At 37.2% G+C, this 22,468-nt stretch overlaps 1 protein-coding gene across 1 annotated transcript in view; it reads left to right on the top strand.

Moving 5' to 3' along the window:
• The window catches only part of CTDP1 (CTD phosphatase 1), a 99,301-nt gene that overhangs the window by 6,649 nt on the left and 70,184 nt on the right, over nucleotides 1–22,468 (top strand). The window contains exons 2-8 of the mRNA XM_014877703.2: nucleotides 6,691–6,774; nucleotides 9,467–9,560; nucleotides 11,013–11,141; nucleotides 12,458–12,608; nucleotides 17,767–17,857; nucleotides 18,962–19,128; nucleotides 20,681–21,769. Of these exons, the coding sequence (XP_014733189.2) occupies nucleotides 6,691–6,774; nucleotides 9,467–9,560; nucleotides 11,013–11,141; nucleotides 12,458–12,608; nucleotides 17,767–17,857; nucleotides 18,962–19,128; nucleotides 20,681–21,769 (1,805 nt within the window). The remainder of the gene's footprint in view (nucleotides 1–6,690; nucleotides 6,775–9,466; nucleotides 9,561–11,012; nucleotides 11,142–12,457; nucleotides 12,609–17,766; nucleotides 17,858–18,961; nucleotides 19,129–20,680; nucleotides 21,770–22,468) is intronic.

Genomic DNA, 22,468 nt, shown 5'->3' with positions numbered 1-22,468 from the left:
TGTTAAAAGTTGTTAATTTTTCCTGTGTGTGTTCATTTAGTTTAACAGCACGTCCCAGAGGACAGCACATAGGATGTAGTGCCCAGAGAAGTTTGCCACAGTATCTGTAAAGGGAAGGGATGGGAAGAAGCTGTTAGACTTGAGGACTGTGCATCCTGCAGTAAGCCTCTTCCCGTTTTATTTGTTGTTTGGAAGTAACAGACAAAGGGACTGTGGTTGTCTAAGTGCGTGGTTTTAGTGGGAAAGGTGATAAAATGTTTGGGGCAAGTGTAATATTCTATTAATAGATGCAGCTTTCCAAGGCAGAGGAGGAGAGATCACAGAATCCTCCCAGATTTCTTTGCACAGGAAGAAGTAAAGCCCATGTTTATAGCTTTGATGTCAGCTCTGTATGCGTGTTTGAAGCTGTCTCTTTCTCAGTCACCCTTCTCTGCTTTGGTGTCCAGGCTGCTTTGGTGTTCATCTGTTGCTGTTTATCTAGGTGTAAGCCTACAGGTGCAGGAGGCAAACCAGATCTGTTCTGGTAATTACAGGTGATCTTGACTGGGTGTAGGAGGAGTGCAGTGATAAATTGGTTTGAGATAAGGGGAAATTATGTGCCTTGATCTGAAGGAGAGGTGTATGCCTGAAAAACCAAAAAATTAGGCAGCAGTGGGATTAGTCCAAGACTATTGTCTGGTTTTGCAGCAGCTCATCTGCAAGTACCATTCTTTAGTAACTGATGTGAAAGTTCAAGTGTGGTTTGAGAAAAGTTCAAGTTTAGGTTAATTATTGTTCTGTCAATTAGAAGGCTGTACTGTATAGTCACTACTCAACCACTTCAAATTTTTTAATAAGTACCACTTAGATTGCCAGGGTTCATTGCATAGATTTGAATTGGTCCTGCTGTCAGGTGGATGTTCCTCAACTCTCAGGTGGAGTTTTGCAGCCGGTATTTGAGAACTGCTGCGTGACTGCCAACACTGAAGTCAGACAAGTTGCAATAGAAAAGCAAATGCATAAAAGTAATATCAGCAGCTGACAGCAGTAATGGGGGGAGTGGGCTGCAGAACTGTTTGTTGCTTAAATGAATTACTAAGATATGACAGCCTATTTTCTGTGATTATTAGTACTTATAAAGAAACAAGTTACAGAGTTACAGGCTTGCATCTTCCCACTTCTGAATTCATTCTGGGTGGACTTCATTGTTTTGAAGGTGTTCTATGTAAAAGCATTGAGAACTGTATTTTTACCTTTAAAAAAAAAATCTTGAATTCTCCTAAATAATAATACTTCCAGTTTAAAGTGTTCTAAATAAAAAGACATTGTAAATAATATTTGAAAGATTTATTAGATCTTATGCAAAGAGCACTGCAAGCCCATTTGTTGGAGGTTTTTTGTACCTTTTTATTAGACATTGTTAGCTCTAAGCAGTGGCTTTTTGAGATGTGCAAGAAGCTGTTCATAGATGACTTCATAGAAGGTGAAAGAGGGTTATCTCCTTGCTTGTAATGTGAACTCTTCTCCAGAAGTAAATGGAAATACTTAATGTCTTGCAAATCATGGAAATAGACTTAATTCAAGCTTAGAATGTTTTTTTAATTATAAATAAAACCCAGAAACTGGGCTTGTGTTTCTCTTGGCATTTATGACCTTAGTCTAAACCTGTATAGGTATTTTGCCTGAAAAGCAGAAGAAAAAAGTTCTAACACTTTAACTCCTAGTTGTGAATAGTCTGTATTTAACAGAGGAAAGATAATCTTAAGACCAGTGACTTCCCCATTACTTTTGGATAACTGAGATGATGCCTTGAAGTGTGAGCTGTGCTTTCTGTGTTAACACATCAATTGTTACCTAGTTCTCTAGGCTAGGGTATGGGGGTTTTGTTTGGGTTTTGGGGTATTTTAGCAAAAGGCCTGACTTGTTTGGGTCTTTGGGGTTCATGCATATTTGAAATGCAGCTGTCTGTGTTTGCTGTCCTTGAGTGTAAGTCAAGTGGCTGCTGTAGTGGACATTCCCTCCAACAGCTTGAAGAGGCTGTAGGCCATGTGTTGCCTGTAGCAACAAGGGCCATGTGTCCTTGTGAATCCTTGGCATTTTTAATCAATTATTCAAAAACTCTACTTCTTCAGCGATACTAATGAGGATTAAATAAATAAATATATAAATCCAGTTGTTAAATACTCTTACATGGCAAGACTAAGATGATTCAGGCTTTGAAAGCATCCTTATTAAAAAACTGGAGTCCTTTGTAACAAAGGCTGTGGTTTGATATAAATTGGTTGTAAGGGCTCTTAGCAGGGGTTCTAAATGCTGCAGACACACCACAAAATACTGTTCTGGTACAAGCAAATAAAAATGCCAGTGTTTCAGAAATCTGACTAATGAAACTGTAGAAGTAGGCTTTATGTTAATTCTATCTTCATCTGACAACGAAAGGATTTTGTGCTCATATTTGTTCTAGATCTGTTGGTTGATTCAGTAATGGTTGGTATTAATAATCATTGACCTGAAGGTGTGTTCATCTGGTATTTTTACCCCTTGACAGTTTGCCAGTAACACCCCCTTGAGCATTCTGCTGAACCAGGGCTGCGACTTCTGTTCACTTGCATGCCAGCATCTCCTTTTGCTGTGTTAGTACGCTCATATCTTCTGATGTGAACTGGAAGGGCATATGGTGTCAGATTGAGGACAGCAGCTTTAAATGATTACAGTGACAACTTGGTCTGTGTGTTTCTTGTGGTATTTGACATCGCTTTATACCAGACAGATCTGAGGAAACCCAGCAATTGCTTGGCTGCCAGCACTCGCATGAGATACAAGTCAGTGCAGGGTGGTAGCTTCATCTTGTAAATTTGCACTATATTCCACTACATTTTCAATGCCAGTGCATAATACCTCGAAGCAGACTTTAAGATAATAAATAAAACTTAAATTTCCATGACTTGGAGTTGTCCAAGCTAGCCTTTACAAATAGGCAAGCTAAAAGAAAGTAGGCCATTGCCTTTCTCTGGCAGAATGACATTGGAGCTGTTGCCTCTAGAAGTGAAGCCAAGCTGTAATAAAATGCCATGATTAATGTACAGTCAGGTTGGAGTTGTTCTGAGTAGCAGAGGGAACCTCTGTGTTCATACACATAACACATAACCTGTGTTATGCTGAATATCTGTACAATATAGAGCTTTACTAAAGACAGCTACAAAGAGATCTCATGGCCATTGTACTCGTGTGCTGCTGCTGGCCAGCTGCCCCTTTTTTTTGCTTTTTTTACCATGCTGCTGACTTGAAGCAGATATTCATAAAAGACTTGGTTTGGAAACAGGATGTAAATGTGGAAGTACTGTGAGAACAGTGATGAGCTTATGGTCACCTGCATCCTGAGGCTGTTGGTGAATATCTATTCCTATTCATGATTGTGGCCACAAAAAATAAAATTTTACCATAATGGCACTCCTAATTTCAGTGTTGTTTACAAGTACATCTGGAAGGAATGTGAAGAAGGGCCCAGAGTGGGTTTCCTTATTTACTAGTTCAAGTTTCATTATACCGAAGAAACCATGTGGGTAGTTTGTGGTTCCGTTGCAGTCATTTAGCAATACCCAGGCTGGCTATTGGAATGAACTACCACCTCCACGGTTGCTCAGAAGATGAAGTTTGCTTGTCACAGCGCAGTGGTTCTTGCCCAGTTGCTTCACCTAGCTCATCTGCACAGCTGGGACAGTTTGTAAAACTAGAAAAAGATTTTGAATCTTTTGGCAGTTTCCTTGGAATGCTGTTGTTGAAGTAGCTAATTAGCTCTGCTTATCACCTTGTGGATCCTAAAGAAGAGGAAGATGCTGTTAATGTTGCCAGCAGTAAAGTGTGCTGTAATTCTTCATATTAGGAGGGGGTGGGAGGGGAATCTGTTTATTCTTTGTAGAAATGGAGTCGGGAAATGCTCTGCTCTTTTAAGTGGGTTTCAATTACAACCCAGATAAGAGAATAGGCAGAAATCTGAACCTGTTTGGTATATGCAGCTATTAAAAGTGTGCAGGCTTGCACACTTCGATTCAGCTCACTTTTGTCTGATAATTTGCTTTGATTTTGGCCATTACATTTTGAAAATCCCTCACTTCAACAGTAAAAGGAGAGCTTCCAGGTGTGAAATTTAAAATAAGTCATTCTACTTGAGGTCTAAAATTTAAGTGTGCCTTGGGCCTTAGTAGAGTTCAGGCTTGCTTTCTGCAGCATGAAGTAGCATTGGGCTTTTTCCCTGAGAGAAGTCTGCCTAAGATCCTGAGAGTTTTAATTGGAACTTGACCCTTTGGTTGTATATTGCTCACAAGTTTATCAGGGCTCTGGAGTTCTTCCTCTGTCCTTTGGGTTAAGCATCACAGAGAACAATATGGCTGAGGACTTTGTATCATGTACTCTTTGTATTATCTCCAGCATATCCAAGTGTGGTCAGGATTTCTGGGTATGTTTAGATTTTGCAGGGGCAAAGCTGCTATTTACTGATCATGCTTGGTATTAGATGGGGTACAGAGGTGCTGTTTAGGAACAGTATCAATTAATAATTTAGAACTTTAATTTTCTTATAAAAATCTTTCCTCTTGCATGTCCAATTTTGAATCACATCTTGGCCCAGGAATATGCCAGCTTCTCCTGTTGCATACCTGCAGTATAAGATTACCTTGATTGCAAAATAGCAGATCTTTAGAGATATTGTGGCTTCTAAGCTGGCATTGAAAGGCTTTTTTCTTCTGAACTATTCAAAACTAATTCATTTGGGGTATAAACTCAGTCACTATAATCTCTTAAGCATGTTTCTGTAGCTTGTACCGTGAGGTGGGTTTTTGGTCATTTAGGTGTGTCTGTAATTTCTGATTCATGCACTGAACACATGGTGAGGATGAAAAATCCTGACATGGTCATTAGTGTGTATTGGTAGCCTAAAAAGGAGCTTAGGAGTGAATCAGTGTAAAAGACAGCAAGATAGACGTATTGTCAAAATAAGTGGGGAGTCAAATGAAATAAGGAAAACATGGGGGGATGAGAGGAGACCTGAATTATGTGAAATCCATTAAATAATCACGCAGTGAATTGCCACTAGTGAAGTGCCACTAAAATACTTGTGCAATTCTTTTAAAAAGTGAAGACTGATTTTGCTTTCTGTGAAATACATGCTGCAGTCTGTTTATTGCAGTACAGATTTGAAGCCACACTTACTACAGCCAGTTTATGAAAGAGCTCGGGTTTTGTCGGGCTTTTTTGCTTTTTGGTTGGGGTCTTTATTTAGCTGCTTGACTTTTTAATTTTTTTTTTAATATTAGGGAGATGCTGTAGCTCATTATTACAGAGTTGGTGAAATTTTGTAGTAGCCGAACTATATCTTCTTATTAGAATTTTTTAAAATAAGAAGTCTGAAAGATCCAGTTTCTCCATCTGTGATGAAGAAGACAAGTCTCTTACAGTAACTGTTAAGTGTTTGAAGGAAAATAAAAAATGATAGTTTCAAGAGCTGGAATTTTGATAATAGGATGAGGAATACTTTAGTTGGACTATTAAACTGAAAAGTAGAATTTGTCTTCTAAAGGGTTTGGAGTAGTGAAAGTAACATTTCTCTGTTACCAGCTCTAATTTTTGGTTTGGTTTAGCCATGTGTAAAAAGAAAGAATAAAATATCAGTTCCTGTGTCTTTATTTCTTAATAAAGTTGTTGTCAGTCAAGGCTTAAGGATCAGAAATTTCAATATTTTTATGAAATGATTGAAGCCATATATATCTGCTGTGAAAATAATAAACTAAGATGAAGTTGGTATAGAACTCATCTGCCTCTGTGTTCAGTATTGATCAGGCTACACCTCAAATCCTGGGTTAAATTTTGGACCTCTCAGTACAAAAAAGACGTTGAAGTCCTGGGGCATGTCCAGAGAAGGGCAGTGAAGCTGCTGAGGGATCTGGAGCACAAATCTGATGAGGAGCAGCTGAGGGAGCTGGGTGTGTTTAGTCTGGAGGAAAGGAAGTTCAAGGGAGGACTTTATTACCCTCTGCAACTGCCTGAAAGAAGGCTGTAGCCAGGTGGGAGTTGCTTCTTCCAAGTGTCAAGCAGTAGGAGGAGAGGAAATTGGCTCAAGTTGTGCTAGGGATGGTTTATACTGGATATGAGGAGAAATTTCTTCACGGGAAGGATTGTCAAGCAGTGGAATGGGCTGCCCAGGGAAGGGGTCAAGACACCATGCCTGGATGAATTTAAGATATGCAGGTGTGGTGCTTAGGGACATGGTTTCGTGGTGGGCTTTGCAGTGTTAGGTTAATGGTTGGACTCTGATTTTAAAAGAAGAGACCCTGAGCTGTTCTGTGATGTTGAAGTTTCCACATTTGGTTTTCATTACTGTATAGTTCAGTAGGGTATTAATGGGGAGTTGTAGCTAAGTGAAAGTAAACTATTTCTGCACAAACAATACTCATTCTCATCAACCTTCATTGCTAAACTGTGGTTAGAAACTGACTTTAGAAGTCATTGAATCATATACTAAAGTTGTGAAAATTAATAATTTGAAAATTTAGATTGTTGTCTTTTTTTCCATGTTGTGGCAAAAGCATATAGCTTAAGGGCCTGACACTCAAGTCATAACCAGAATTTATTTTTTGAATTCATTCAATGTATGGGTTACTAATATACGTGTCTGTAATCTGCCTTCTGTAAATGAAATGCCTACATCTTTTTCAGGACTGTCTTGGTGAGACTGGAAGGATGCAGCCATCCTGTTGTTATGAAAGGCTTGTGTGCAGAATGTGGCCAGGATTTAACTCAGTAAGTACTACCAGCTCTTTTTTCCAACTTCTCCTTGCTTCTGACTCAAGTTCTTCCTTCTCTCATCTGTTAAAGTCATAAAATATCCTGGGCTGGAAGGGACTTGGAGATCATCTAGTTCCAACCCCTTGGCCATGAGAAGGGAGACCTTCCACTTGACACACTTGCTCAGGATCCCATACAGTCTAGCCTTAAACACTTTCAGGGATGGGGCATCCACAGCTTCTCTGGGCAAGCTGTTCCTGTGCCTCATCACCCTCACAGAGAACAATTCATACTTACAGGTAATGAAACGTACCCTTTTTTGTTTAAAGCCATTCCCCAAGTGTCTCTACACTTCCTTTTAAATAGTTCCTCTCCAGGTCTCTCTTAGGCCTTTCACATTGCTAAAGGTTGTATAGAGAAGGCTGCTCTAAATGAGGTCTCCACTCATTTAGGATTTAAGAACTGTGTGTGTCTTTTTTCACGGAGGTCATGTAGGGTAACTTAGGTAGAAAATATAAGGAGCATTTGTAGAGAGGTAAATTCTCATCACACTTTGCTTTCCATGTACTCACCAGTGAGACTGAGAGTTGTATGGTGTGTCAACAGTGGCTTGCTTAGTAAACCAGAGAGCTTTATCTGTGCAGGTGCAAATAGCTGAGAGGTAGTAGCAGTCTCGTTCATATGAACTTGCTTCATTTGTACTGTGTCTGAATGGGAGCCAGCTTGTCTCCAGTGCTTTCGATTTGAGGCTTCTTAACTGTTTGCAATTTTTTTGTGAAATATTCTGCCATGGATCTAAAGGAATTTAAGCCTTAGGCAAAAAAGAAACCAAATTCAAAAGATAATTGTATTTCTCCTTTGCTGTGTCTCATTGCTTGGTAAAGAGAATGTTTCTTATGCATATCAAATTACTAATTCAACAGCTGTTCTAAAACAAGCTGTATAGTTGCCTGGATTTTATAAATTAATGTTACATACTCATTCCATTTGGCTGGAAATACTTTGGTTTCATTTTAATTTGTGCTCATTGTTAAGAATTATTTTGTGAACATCATCCCACAAACCAGTGCAAGTGAGCTGAATATTGAGAGTGCTATGCAAGAAGTAGCCTAGTTAATGTTTGAATATAACTTTAAATAAAAAGTTAATATTTTGTAAACAAGTATTATTTGGCAAACATAGTTAGGATAATCATGATTAGAGTTTTATCTGTCCTGAATGATTACTTGCTTTGAGGTTTGTATACAGTCAAACATTGCTCTACTGCTATCATTTCCTATGATAAATCCAGACAAATTCAAGGTATCCAGCAAATTAAGTTTTTTTCACTTAATACTTCTTACTATGTCTTATGTCTGTGTCTTCGTTTTATACAAAATGGCTTATACATCTGAAATACTGTGTTATGACTGCTGAGCCTACATCAGAATACAATTCAAAGGCATTGATGCTTTTCTTGCTTGGAGAAAAACAAGTACAGCGTTCTTAGTAGTAATTCAACTAATGGTCTGAAAATGGTTAATAATTTTTGAAGGCTCACTTAAAATGCCACTTAGGGTTATAGATTAAGTTTTCTGAACTCTGAAGCAAAGGATGCAAGATGCTAAAATATACATGTAAACTTTAGACCAAATAAAAACTTGTGTTCCTGGACATCAAAGCTGCCGTACACTATGGTACAGGGAAAGATACCTATCTGTGGTTGTCTGTCTCAACTCAGCTCAGTCCAGTTGTTCCTCAGCAGTTTGCTTGTCACAAAATGAAATCTGGTTTAAGTTAAACTCTTGTTGTAGTTCTGATACCAAATCTTGTCCTTGATAGGACTGATACATCGGAAAATTAAAGCATGTGCATGTGTCACCTAAGACAAAATTTGTATGGTAGTGTTTTTTAGTATTGGTGAATCATCAATTAGAGGTCAGAATTCCCAATAAATTGATTGATGTGAGCTAGTGAAAGGGATCCTATACAGGGTTACTTGGTCAGTTTTCAATGTACTTGTATGGTCATTCACACACACTGTCTCACATATATGTATGCACTCAAGGATGACACCTGTTCTGTATTGCTATCTGTATATGTGCACTTCTGTGTACTAGTAAGACTGTGTGTATAGTATACAGATAAATAAAATAGGCACAAGCATACAGAGTTCCTCACTCTGTTTTCTTCCAATGGGAAGAGCATGTAAGGGGATTTTTTGGATGGTATTTTTGAAGCAGCGGTCACCTGTAAGTCATTCTGTGTGCAGGGAGTAACTTTGCCTATCCTTTGCTTATATTTTTCATACTCTGACTTGGAAAACGAGTAGATAACTGCATGCTGAGTGATTGCAAAAAAACTAAAAAGAAGTAGAGTATTTTAAATCTGAGTGGCTTGGTAGTTCTGCCTAGTTTATAGCTTGTTTTTTGATGCAAAACAATACATAGATGTGTTTAATCTTAGCGTCATGTGTCACAAAATAATTGTATGGAAGTATAACTTACTACAGTGACTTTTTGCATGGTTTTCTCTGGTGAGCTTCTTTGATCTCCATTTTGTCTAGTAACTTACATTAGCAGGAATTTGGAAGAGTATATTAGTTAAAATAGCTCTTTTTAATCATTTTTTTGGTGGTGATTAGTTTGAGACTACAGATTTTAGTCTGTTTAATATTTCACTAAACTGTTATTCTTTTATGTGACGCTTCTTTTCCCTATGTGATTAGGATACGAAGCAAGAATGGAAAACAGAGCGTGCCATTATCCACAGCAACTGTATCAATGGTTCACAGTGTCCCAGAACTAAAAGTTAGCTCTGAGGTAAGTGCCATCCTGATTTCTTTGTTCACGCCTTCTACAGCAGCTCCACAGTTGAGAAACTTAATTATAGTAATTTTGTTAATGTTCTATGTACTTGATACAGAAAGTTTGACTTCCCTTTGAAGAGGAATTTGCGATTGAATATCAGTCTTAGAGTTTTGTGAGTTTATCTTAGTGTAGATTTATTTTTCTCATGGTTTATACTTTTTTTTTAGAGCTGTATACTGAGAAGATGCCACTTTGACAGCAGTCTGTTAACTTACTAGTTGAACATTTTTTGTCACCAAGAGTGAGCAGTTAGGAAAAGTTCTGTTAGCTGAAATCGTTCAAAACTTGCAATATCTCTGAAACCTAACTTTAACCTTCACCTTGAAATTGATCCACTAGGTATAGTGAAGCTAGTTTGCTGCAACTTACTTGTATAGTAAAATTATTTCATTATTTTTCAAATACTCCAATTATTTCAAATTCATGAATATTTCAAATATTCAACTCAATTATCAAAATATGCTTGTTTATCCCTCAATTTGTGTAGGAGGAAGGAGCATGTTTACTTAGAAGATGGCCATTCCATTGATCTTCTTTATCAACCTGATCTCTTTTTACTTTTTTATGTTGCTACTTGATTTTTTTTTTTCCTGGTAATTCTTCAAAGCACACCAGTGAGGGGAACTGTGAAGATGTAAGCAGCTAGAGGTGTCCCCATCATAGAGGAGTGTTTCAAAGGGCAGTTTGCACTTGATCCTTGCTGCTTTGTAGTGCTCTAGCTTTACTTTTAAGTTCAGCTGTCTTGAGAGTAACACTGCAACTTGCAGAAGTGAATCAAGTGAACACAGAGTTTCACCTGGTACTTGGAAACGTTGTGAATATGTGCAGGAGTAAACCACTCATATTTACTGGATTATAAGGTCTTAATGTTAGTGCCCATGTGGCACTGCATAATCTTAACTATTTGTCTGAAGGCATACATTCTGTAATCTGAAGTTCATAGGTATCATCTTTGTCAGCAGCAGCTTCAGTTTTATTCTTAGTATGGGGTTTTCAGACATACTGTACTTAATAATGCAAAATTGCTGGACATAGCAGTCAAAAGTTCTCAGACCTACTGATGAATTATCCTTTTGTGTTCAAAGCTACTTCTATTTCCTATCAGGACACTGGGCCTTAAGTTAAATCAGTGGTTACTTTTTTGTTACTTTTGAAAGTTTTGTGTTGAGTTTTTGAATTTTAGGAGATAATAGTGTCACAAAGATCTGAGAGTAGACTTGGAGAGCTTTTTGTTCTCTGTAAAAAAATTTGTTCCTCAACTGCCATTGCTAAGGTAGTGTTGAGGTATGATTTATTGTGCAGTTGGTTTGTAACAGAAGGACTTCTCCTGTACAGTATACAAAAGGCAATAAACCTAGTTTATTTCTATGAAGCCAAGCTTAGCAGTGAATATTTCTGTTACAGCAAGCTGAGCAGCTGGGAAGAGAAGATCAGCAACGACTACATCGAAATAGAAAACTGGTGCTCATGGTAGATTTGGACCAGACATTGATCCATACTACAGAACAGCACTGCCAGCAAATGTCTAATAAGGTATTTGGGGGTTACCTTTCAGTCCAATATAACAACAGGAATGTTTCTAACAATATTTAAATGATGGATCTTTAAAATAACATTCTGTAGTTAGGTAAAATTGTAGTTGAAGAATAAAAGAAAAGGAGAAACAAGTCTTCTGTAATGTGTTCCTTTTTCTTTACACTTAAATTGACATTTTTCTTTCTTCCATTCATGCTTTCCTGCACTTTTCCTTTCTAATCATTTTGAGAGGTGTTTCAGATTTTTAATTCCTGCTTTCCTTCCTCTGCAATTAACAAGCTGAGTTCTCAGTAATGAAACTGTTTTCCCTCCAAGTCTGAGGCAGATACAGTAAATTGGTATTCGAAGTCCCTTTTTGGATTTTTGAGCACTCCTGTGTCTGTTGTTCAATGAGTATGTGTAGGGATTTTTTTTTAATCTTTCTTGAGGAAGTGAGGAGGGGAGAGGTTTTGTGTTGTGGTTTAATTTCTTCATGAAACACTTGTTATTGAGCTGACAAGGGTAATTGGCTTGTAACACTTCTAATTTGGAAGCTCTAAAACAGGAAACTTGTTGAAATGTGTTCAGTGTCTGGAATAAGAGGATGCAAACTCAAACATCAACATCATGCAAACTGTGATTGCTTAATTATTTTCTTTCCATTTGCCATTCTTGCATGTCCAGTAGGGTCAGCATATGTTCACAATTTTTGGGAAAAAGCAAGCTAGAAATGTACATTGCAATTAAGAGGAAAGGGAACCATGAATATTCAGTTTAAGGATTAAAAAAATCTAATGTGTCTGAAAGGCTATGCCTCTATCAGTATAAATTCATGGTTTGAAGACAAATAATTTTAAAAGTATTTTGGGTTTTTAACTGGGGTCTTTATTGGGAAGCTTCCTTCCTATTTTGCTCTCTGATGTTATGTTTCCATAGACAGACTTTGTTGGATGAAGAAAATACTTTCTCTGAACTCAATGCATATTGAAAAGAGTCTGTCAGAAGTTCACTGACAGGTATTGATTGTAGTGAGATCCTGAACTTCTCTGAGACAAGCAGGTTGAGAAATTTTTCAGATTGGTCTGCCATAAGTAAAGATTTGAATGAAAGCCACTTGCATCATAAATTTTTCAACAGTACAGTTTCCTGCATTTGAAAGCCTGGCACAGAGCAAAAATGTGCTTTGGATTTTATTCATCCACATAATCTTGTGGCCAAAACTTGCTTTGATCTCATAGGACCAAATAAACTTGAAGTGAGGGAAGAGTGTACCTCTGGAATGCTGGCATTTTTGTTTGCTATTCTGATAATATTCAACATGGTTTTTCTTCTAGGGAATATTTCATTTCCAGTTAGGTCGAGGTGAGCCTATGTTGCACACACGTTTGCGTCCTCATTGTAAGGAATTCCTGGAAAAAATTGCCAAGCTCTATGAATTACATGTTTTTACTTTTGGCAGCAGGCTGTATGCACATACAATTGCAGGTGAGTAATATGTTACATTTAACAATATTTACCTACCCTGCCTTCATACTCATATAATTCATTTTATTTATGCAATTGTTTTCAAGTATTTGTTATTTATTTTGTGCAAAGCCACCTCCTAAATAAATCTGTAAGTAGAATTCATAGCTTGTTTACAAAGCAGTGCCTGTATGGCCTATAATTTTAGAAATGGTACTTTATTTCCCCATCAGATGTGCTTTGCCTCACTGATGGTTAGAGAATCAGATTGTCAACTAGTGCCTTCTTATGAAGTAAGAAATTATGTTGATGGACCCTAACAATGGTCTGCAACTTCATTTGTCTTACAAATCTAAGGTAACCATCAAATTCAACAATGTGACGGTAACTCGTCCTGTGGGGAACACTGCTCCCTCGTATCGTTTCCTTTCGCCAAAGGAAGTTCTGCTGCTATAAATTAATTTACAACAGTTCTGTTTGTGTCCTGGAGCTGAGATACACTTAACTTCATGAGGAACAGAAATCTAGCAGTATTTTCACATATTTTTCTCAAGAATTTAAAAATATTTTCTCCTAGTAAGTGAAAACTTGTATCTGAATTATAACAGTAATAGTCTATTGTGCGGGTCACTGGCTGAAATGTTTTCTTTTTTCTGAGAAGCATAAAAGAAACCTGCCCTGGTTATCTAAGTGCCTGGGTCTGAATCATGTTAGGAGGGACATCATGTGTTTAAACTGTCAAGATAGGGTAAAAGCCAATTTTAGTCTTTTCTGTCAGAAGAGCATTTTCTCCTCAAACTTCCCTTTATCAAGTCTGTTGGTCTAAGACAATATAATTAATAATATTTCAGGTTATGACTCTGTGAAACTATCCATGCTGCTGTTTCATGTCTCCTAGCCTTTTTAAAGTTGTCTTTCACATTTGTTTTTTTTTTTTTTTGTCATATTGCCAGGAGTGTTTTGAACAACAATGTCCCAGTAATCTCACTTCTTGGCAAGAAAGGAAGATTCCAAAACAGCTAGAGAGCTAGCTGTCCTAGTTAGCTCTAAAACACTTCAGAAAAAAATACATAATCAAACAATTCTTTATGCATGTTAAATGCCACAGAAGAGGCTTGTAATGACAATTATAAGAAACTTCTGAATGACAACATACAATATTTTTGTCATCAGAATGTGATGCTTGTTTGTGGTCTCCAGCTAATACTCCTTGAAAGGTTTGAAGCATGTCCTATTCTGCCAATCCAAGTGAATGTTTCTATGTCACTCATAGTTTGAAGAATCTTCTTAAAGCTTTGTCAGTCTTGCTGTTGGATTAAGTGTTGTGTACTGCTAATGCATTAGCAATTCTGTACCTTTCTGTCCTCCTTAGAATGCATTTTTATCTTCTGTGGCAAAAGAGGAAGTTTTCTTAAGTAAGAAAGTGAGGGGGCAGTCTTCCTCACCTGGATCTGTGCGCTATAATCTGGCCTAAGGTCAGAAACTGTATAGCAAATGGCCTTCAGAGCCAGGGAGGAGTTGCAGTTAACTTATCATGTCTAAGTGCTTTCCCTGTCTACTCTCAATATGTAATTTGGCCTCTGCCCATTTTAGTCTCTGAGCCCCAATGTGGATTACGTTGCAGTCCCTGTACTGACACTGAGATCATCATACTCAAGCTACCCCATTTATTCCATAGAGGGAATAGTCACCAAATGAGCAAATTAGGGTATTGCTGTTTTCTGTCACCCACAGACTTCTGGATTTCTGCCAGAAGCTGTTCAACCTCATCAAAAGCCTTCAGACTGCAAGTGGGTTATATGTGCAGTGCTGGCAATAGTTTCAGCTGAAATCTGTGGCCAAACACTGGATACAGTCTTTGGTCCCCCTGTGCAGCCAAGATTCAGTACTAGAGAAATACATAGCTAATACATATTGAGAACACTTGATGGCAGTATTGGTTAAATGGTTTCTCCCAGAGCTGTCCTGTTGATACTTTTTTTGTTATCCTCTTGTTACATAAAGAAAGAACTTGTAATAGAATGATGGGGATCTTTTTAATAAAAAAAAAAGTTGTTTGCTTAGGTCCTCTGTAGATATCCTATATATCTTTGTTGTTTCTGGATTCTGACCTGCTCCTTTCATGTCCTAGAAATCTTTTGAAAAGAGATGACATCTTGTCAGTCCTTTTCTCTCATCTCAGCTGACTCCTGCCAGCTGTTAAGTGGGATTAGCTAGTATTTGTAAACATCGTTTATATCTGCTGAAATTATTTATCCTAAACCCTTTTTTAGTTTGACATGTTTACAAAGTGATATCTGGTAATATGTTTATGAAGTTGAGCTTTGGATTTTATTATCTGGAGCTTCCTGGAGTATTTCTCTGTTAAATAATTATTTTGAGCAATTGTTACTTGATTTCTTTTTCTGCTCTGTACAAGAGAAGTTTGGTATATTTAAAACTGATGTCAGCTTAAAAGTGAGTTGTAAAATGCCACAGAGAATTTTGAGTTCAGAAGCTATTAAGCAACAGTAAAGCAATGTGAAATCACTTCAGATTTATGATGAAATTTAGAAAGTGGGACCAAGTTGAGAGTATTCATATGTATGGTTTGTTATGGCAAGTATATTATAGAATGTATACAGTATGTATGTGTAATCACCAGTGTCTGAAGTTGTCCCACCTTTTGAAAGATTGGGTCAACAGCTCTTTCCAGGCTGTAAAGTAGAATCTCAAGTAGAACTGAAGGTAACCTGATTCTTCAGAAATTCAATTTTAGTTTTATAAATTCATCTTGGTTCCAACTGTTATGCAACTGCTCCTGGGAACTGCTATTTAACTCAGTCTTTCTCTAAGATTTGAGACGTCCCCAATATGAGTTAGTTTTCAACATTGTATCTTCTGGTGGTTTGAATTTAGGTTTTACTTATTTATGAATTTTCTTTTTTAAGAGTATTTTTTAAGAGCAGGCAATATGGTTTGGTAAGTCTATGTGCAAAGAGCCAGTCTGCGATAATGGGGAACAAACAACTGGGGTAATAATCTCTACTAGGTGAGTCTACTGGATATTCCTTCCTAATGTGGTAAAGGATAAGTATAGTGTCTTCAGTTTGTTCAAGAAACTTGGGGGCATACCTAGTACAGTGTCTAATTTATTAGACTAAAAGGAAGCTCAGTTTGTCAGCTCAGTTTTTCCCAGTCTCTGTTGCTCCCTATCTCAGCCCATGAACCCTTCATTATATTTTCTCTCCCCTGTCCAGCTGCAGAGGAGAGAGTGGCTTTGGTGGGTGCCTGGTGTGTTGGGGAAAACAAATGATGAAATGAATTAAATGTTACCTGCCCTTTCCCTGAGACGTGAAAACATCAAATTGTTTGTTCTATTGATTTAGTTGACTAGGGAACATCTAAAAGAAACCAAACAGATTGACCTGGAAGGAACTTTTTAGAAAGAGACCAGTGCTGTTTTCTGTGTTGTTACTCATGTAGCTTAGCTTTGGACTCTTCTAAGGTGGGCTTGTGTCTTTGCAGATGGATCTTTGATGAGCTTTCTCTTCAGTGTATTTTTAGTTTAGTGATAAAGCATTACTGTGCAGCTTTGGAATGCTACCTTATCTCTAATCCCTGGCAGCCACACTTTCTGCATTTGGACTTTTTTAGTTCAACTTCATTTTTCTTACAGTTTTAGGTCAGCAACATTGCAGCTGAGTGCCTTATTGAAGTTTTGCCATGTAATCAGTGCACTTCTGTCTAATTCAGTGTAGAGATTTCCTGTGTATTCAGACAAATAGCAGAAGAGAATTTTGTTGGGGAGAACAGCAACTTGTATGACGGCTTTTGTAGTTTGTAAAAGTATCTGTGTATGCAGCAATAAATATTTGTAGCTAATTCTCTCAATTCATTATGCCTAGGTACTGCAAGGGTCTCACTACAGGGGATGATTCTACGAGTTTGCAGCAATTCTTAAACATAGCCGGGTGAGTTAAGGTTGAACCTCTGTCCTTAACTCAGAATTTTCTTGCTTTTATGGGTTTTAAGTTATTCCAATTACACATCAATATTAATTACACACAGGATCAACTTTCAGAAGTGATGACTGATTTTTAGTTTTTTTAAAAACAAAGTCCTAACTTAAGGTACTCTTGGGAGCTAGACTGTTAAAAGGAGTTGATATGTGCAAATCTGATATGTGCAAATCTGAGCTCCTTGAAAGAAAATTAAAGCTGGTCCATAGAGTCTGTAGTCATTTTGAATTCTGCTTCTGGTTATAATGTGGCCATCATTTAAAGTAAAAGACAGTAAAACTTGAAAAGATGGTTCCCAAGTAAGTATTGACTGCCTTGTATTATTCATAAGAATAATGAGAAGTTGATAATAGTTTCTACAAATTCAATAGAACAAGAAATACAGATTAGCATATAATATGCCAATTTCTTTCTAAGTAACTATCTGGCTGTGATCTGCTTATGAAGGTGAACTTCTTTATTGGAAGCTAGGTTCAGAAGCATGTGCATGTGTGTTTGTACACCCAAGTCATCATTTTCCTAAATAATGGCACTTTATCTTGCTTTAAGATCATCTAGCACAGCTTCTGTCTTGGGGGTTTTTTTGTTTGTTTCGTTGGGTTTTTTTAAGAGTGTAGTCAGAAAAGTTACCACAGCTGGGCCTAAACATTTCTAGAAGTCCCAGGAATATATTCATTATGTGTAAATGTATCAAAGTAGTTGTTAGAGGTACAACTTAAAACCTACAAATGCAAGAGCTCCGGCTGGAACTGTCCCTTAACTTCCTACTGCGCTTAAATATTGCAGCACATTGCCGACTCTTGTGAGACTTCTCTGCAGTCCCTAGGCATAATGAGCTAAGGAGAGCATTTAGCTTTAAGGAACCAACTATAGAGAGATAAATGTAAGTTGCAAAAATGGTGTATCTGTCACTTGCTGTATCGCTTTCAGCCTTATTTATTTGGCTGTCACAAATTGTTCTGTTGCAATCTTCAAAGAATATTGGATGGAGTTTTTAAAATTAATCTCCTTGAATTAGCTACAAATATTTGATCCACTGTACTTTCTCTCATCTGATCTCATGCCTTAAAATTTTCAGTTAAACTGCTGTTGCACAAATTAAAGTAGCAGAAGTATATAAAACATAAGCAAGGAGCAAACATCTTGACCATTAACTCTTTAATTTCTTCTTCCAAAAGGATTTTTGGACCCTGAAAAGAAGCTTTTTTCCCATCGAATATTGTCAAGGGATGAATGTATCGATCCATTTTCTAAAACTGGGAATCTTAGGTATGTATATGGGTCTTAGGTGTTATACAGAGCAGGATAGCAGAGAAACTACGCTAAATAAAATAAAAATTACTCCCTCTGCATTTAATGTGTTTATATCCTTCTTTGTCTGCCTCTTAAATATCAACACCATCTCGGTTAAACTGAGGTGTTGGGCATTGCAGCATTTCTTCTTAATGGGTTCTGTGGTAGCAGAACAGTAAGAGCGTGATGCCATGGCATGTTTTCACTTACACTTCTTATTCTTGTAACAACAGCCATATTTCCACTTTGTCTTTTGAGCTTGTATAATGACTTTTATGTTGTGGGTTTTTTAATTAAACCAAAATTCTTGGTTTGAGTTTAATTCATAATTAAATACCTAGTATTCTGGCTTTCAAATGTGCTAAAAGCACCTTCTGTTCCTAGTGTTTCTTGAAATTAGGTCATTTAGAGCCTTGAATTCATATTCTTGTCTAAATTCATATTCTGATCTTTTTCAGAATATAAAGCCAAGATTTTTTTCTAAAACAGATATGTTTAATGCAGCTTTATGAAATACTAGAAGTTATTGCCTCTCCACACCTGACTGTAGCAAATGTGAAGCTTTTTTTCTTTTCTTGCTCTGTTTTTTATATGCATCTTAGGTATTCTACCTCCTCTTCCTCCTAGGTGATGGGTGATACTAGTACTTCTGTTTCCTTTATCTTGGATTGAATGAATCTACTCTTTAAAAACTCTTCTTGTGTCTTTTACCTGTCTCTATATAGGTAGTGTATTGACCTTGTGATCGTTGACTTTGGGCTATTGGTTGACAAAAGCCAGTGAAAACTAGACTGAAATGTTGTAATAGTTTGTTCTCATGGAGGTTTCTTGTTTCCTGCTTTTAGCCTTTGGGACACAGATTTTAAAAGAGCTGTTTCCTTTTCTTTCACTAACTAATTTGTTGAAAGCTTGTATTTTGAATTCCGTGATTTTAGTATTGTTGATGTTTTCTAAGTTTCTTTTGTAAGTTCCGTGTTCTGCAGACATGCTCATAATAAACCAGAGCATCACCAGAAGTTGCTTTCATTGCTTAATAAATTTCTGAAACTGGCTTAATTTATCAACTGTTTTGTCTCTTAGAGATCTCTTTCCTTGTGGAGATTCCATGGTTTGCATCATTGATGATAGAGAGGATGTTTGGAAGTTTGCACCCAATTTAATAACTGTGAAGAAATACGTATACTTTCAGGGGATTGGAGATATTAATGCACCTCCTGGATCAAGAGAAATGCAAATGAAGAAGAAAGGTAATTAGAATGTTTTTAAACCACGTTTATAACTTAGTCCACTTTTCAGACATGACCGATGTAAGTCATTTGCGATGGTTTTAGTAACATTGGAGTTGTGCTCAGATGGGCAATCCCAGACTATTGGAGTTGACAGCACAATTGTGAGTAGTGTGGTAAAACTGGACCTTTCTTACTGAGAGCATTCCTTTTGGCATCAACCAGAGCAGAAGTGAAGCAGTAGTAAGTGTTGTATCTGAGAGCTGATTTGACAATACACCAAACTGTTCAAGAATGTGTAGAGTGGGACAGTTTCTCCTTCACAACTTCATGTAAAACATGCTGACTTTCTCTTCTCTGTAGGTATCACCTCTTCAGTCCTCTTCCTTGTCCTTGGGACTTGGAGGAATAGGTAATAAATTCTGACCTCAACACACTGCTGAAAATGAATGTTGGAATCTGCTTGTCTCCCAGTCTAAATCGTGCTAATAAGATTAATGTGAAGTTTTAGCACCTACTGAACATACTGTTTTGGCATTTGACACAAGAACCTTATATTCAACAGGCTCAGCACTGTAATACACATAATGGATTTAGAAAGTACACATTACTAGATTGTGTTTTCAAATACATTTTGCCCCCAAATAATTAGCAATGTCATGAGAAAGACTTGCTGGACTTTTTCCAGTTTAGCCAAGGGTTTGGGGCTTTTTTTAATTTAATACTTGTGACATTGCTCTCTTTCCCAGAAGTTCCCAATACAACAATAGACATGGTATGGTCAGCCTGAATTGGGCCAGTGTGATGTGGGACCTCTACATTTGACTTCTGTTGTTACTTGCAGGGCAGGAACATGATCACAAAAGGGAGACAAAGTACCGTGATTTCACACAAGTGTTCCCAGTGAACATTTGTGTGCAAAGTTTTGGAAGTCTGCATTTTCTTTAATTGTCGCTCTACTTCTGCAGACAACATCCTAAAACTGTTCTTCTGCTTTTGACTCTATTACCCTTTTACTTGCATTCCATGAGTCTTAAATTGAGCTTGAATGTTATCTTTGTGTTACTAAAATAGATATATATTTTCAGGGACTAAAGTTCAATTATTTTATTATGAAAATTAAGTTATATGAAAGACATGGCTGTTCACAAATAAAGTTCTTGTACTGTAGTTCTGGATTAGGACCTTATGAAGCAAATTCTGCCCCTGTCTGCCCCCCATTTATTTTCATTGCTCTAAGTTGTAATTGTAAAACTTACACTACAAGATAAATCCCTTAAAGCTTGCAGAGTTAACAAATAATTACTTATGACCTGTGATATAAAGAAAAACAAAAAGAAGCTACTTATATGACTTCTTTACAATAGTAAAGTTTGTTAGGTTTGACAGTCCTTTCTAGCAATCATTGACACCTAGAGAATTTTAACAGTTTTGAAAGGCCTAGTGATCATTTCCAAGCATAATGAAATCTAAATCCGTATGTAAACTCTGTCTTAAAGGTCAATGAAAATTAAATTTTTATTAATCTTAAAAAAAGGAAAAATATTTGTTTTCTTTCTTGCCCATGTCTTAGCAAACCACTCTGCAAAACCTGAGACATTGGATTCAGCAGTGATTTCAGCAAAAGATGCTGAAGAAATAAAGAATGTTATATGTGTAGAAGAGCACAGTAATGGTCTCAAGAAAACTGCAAAGGACACTTGCACTGCAAATGGGAGTACTTTTGTAAGCAGTGAAACATCTGATGGGGATGTATACTCTCATGATAAAGTTAATGCTCAGGACTCCTTAAATGATAGCACTGGTCACAAAATGGACAATGAGGTCACTGATGATTTGGCAAATACAAAAGAATCTCAGATTTTTTCAGAACAAGTTGATAGTACAGTTACAGAGAAGCAGCAAACCCAAGAGAAGACAACGAATGACTTGGACTTTGAACTGTCTAGTGACAGTGAAAGTGACGATGGATTGGATACCAAAAAGTCATCCACTTCTGTATCAGATAGTGAGAATGAGGAAAAGAGAAGTTGGAAGAAATCCAAACAACCTCTACAGGATGAAAATTTGCAGCAAGAGAGTTGCACTGATGTGAGTGAGAAAAAGGATGGTCTGGTGAACCATTCTGGGGACACACAGTCGTCTTTACCTAGTGAAAATATCCAGGACAAAATTGATCTTGAAGCTCAAGAGGAAAGTGAACAGGAAAGCCTTAGTGATTTAGGAAATGGGTCTGGAGACAAGAAAGAAGCTGAAACAGAATCTCAAATTAGTGAACAGTCTGGCATGACAATGGGTGAGTCCTTAAACCAGAGTATGGAGGAGGAAGAGGAGGAAGATGATACAGATGACGACGACCATTTAATATACCTCGAGGAGATCCTTGTGCGAGTTCACACTGATTATTACACAAAGTATGATAAATACCTGAAAAAAGAGATTGAGGAAATTCCAGACATCAGAAAAATAGTACCAGAATTAAAAAGTAAAGTCTTGGCAGATGTAACCATCATATTTAGCGGACTTTACCCGACAAACTTTCCTATTGAAAAGACACGGGAACACTATCATGCCACAGCACTTGGAGCTAAAATTGTGAAGAATCTTGTACTGAGTGCTGATGATCCTGATAAAGCAACGCATCTCATTGCAGCAAGGACTGGTAAGTATTTGAGCAGCTTTTAGTCTGTTAGAGTTCATTCCTTGAGCTCTTTCGTATAATCTACAGACTTTAATGTAACTGAGATTAGAATCAAAATCAAAGGAAGGATTCTTCCTAAAACAATTTAGCAGCCTTTATAAAAGAATCTTTCTCTTCTTTTTGCTCAGATGTGACTTTCAATTATTAAAAGTAGGAGCCACTAAATACCCTCTAATATAATGTCACGTCCTAGTTTTTTGTTAAGAATTGGCAGTACTAATAGTCAAAGACTCAAAGGTGTTGGATAGAAACTTTTAATATTTCTGTCAAAGAAAAGTTTATGGTCGTCTTGATATAAAGGTATAGCAGGACTCTCAGTTTCTCAGATTCACATCTTACGGTTTAGTTTCACTTGGTATGGAATTTAAACAAATTATTTTAAGAGACTAACATCCTGTCACTGCACTGTGCTTAACCTGTATTGGTTTGTCAAAGGAAATGTAAGAGTTCAGCATAACTTTTCAGTTGTCTTTGAGAAAGCTGCCTGTTTTTTCATAAGTGTAATAGATAGCAATGTACCATTGGTAGCTGCCATAGGAGGGCTACCAGTTAGCAGCTCTAGCTTCTAGCACACTTTTTTTTTTTTTTGGTTGCACCCTGAGGCTTGGTTCCCTCATTGCTGGCCTTTCAAAATTACATAGAATCTAAATATCTCGTAGA

Source organism: Sturnus vulgaris, chromosome 1, assembly GCF_052056855.1.
Source record: "Sturnus vulgaris isolate bStuVul1 chromosome 1, bStuVul1.hap1, whole genome shotgun sequence".
NCBI lineage: Eukaryota > Metazoa > Chordata > Aves > Passeriformes > Sturnidae > Sturnus > Sturnus vulgaris.
The sequence above is the reverse complement of the archived record's forward strand: the minus strand, read 5'-3'. Positions and strand labels throughout refer to the sequence as shown.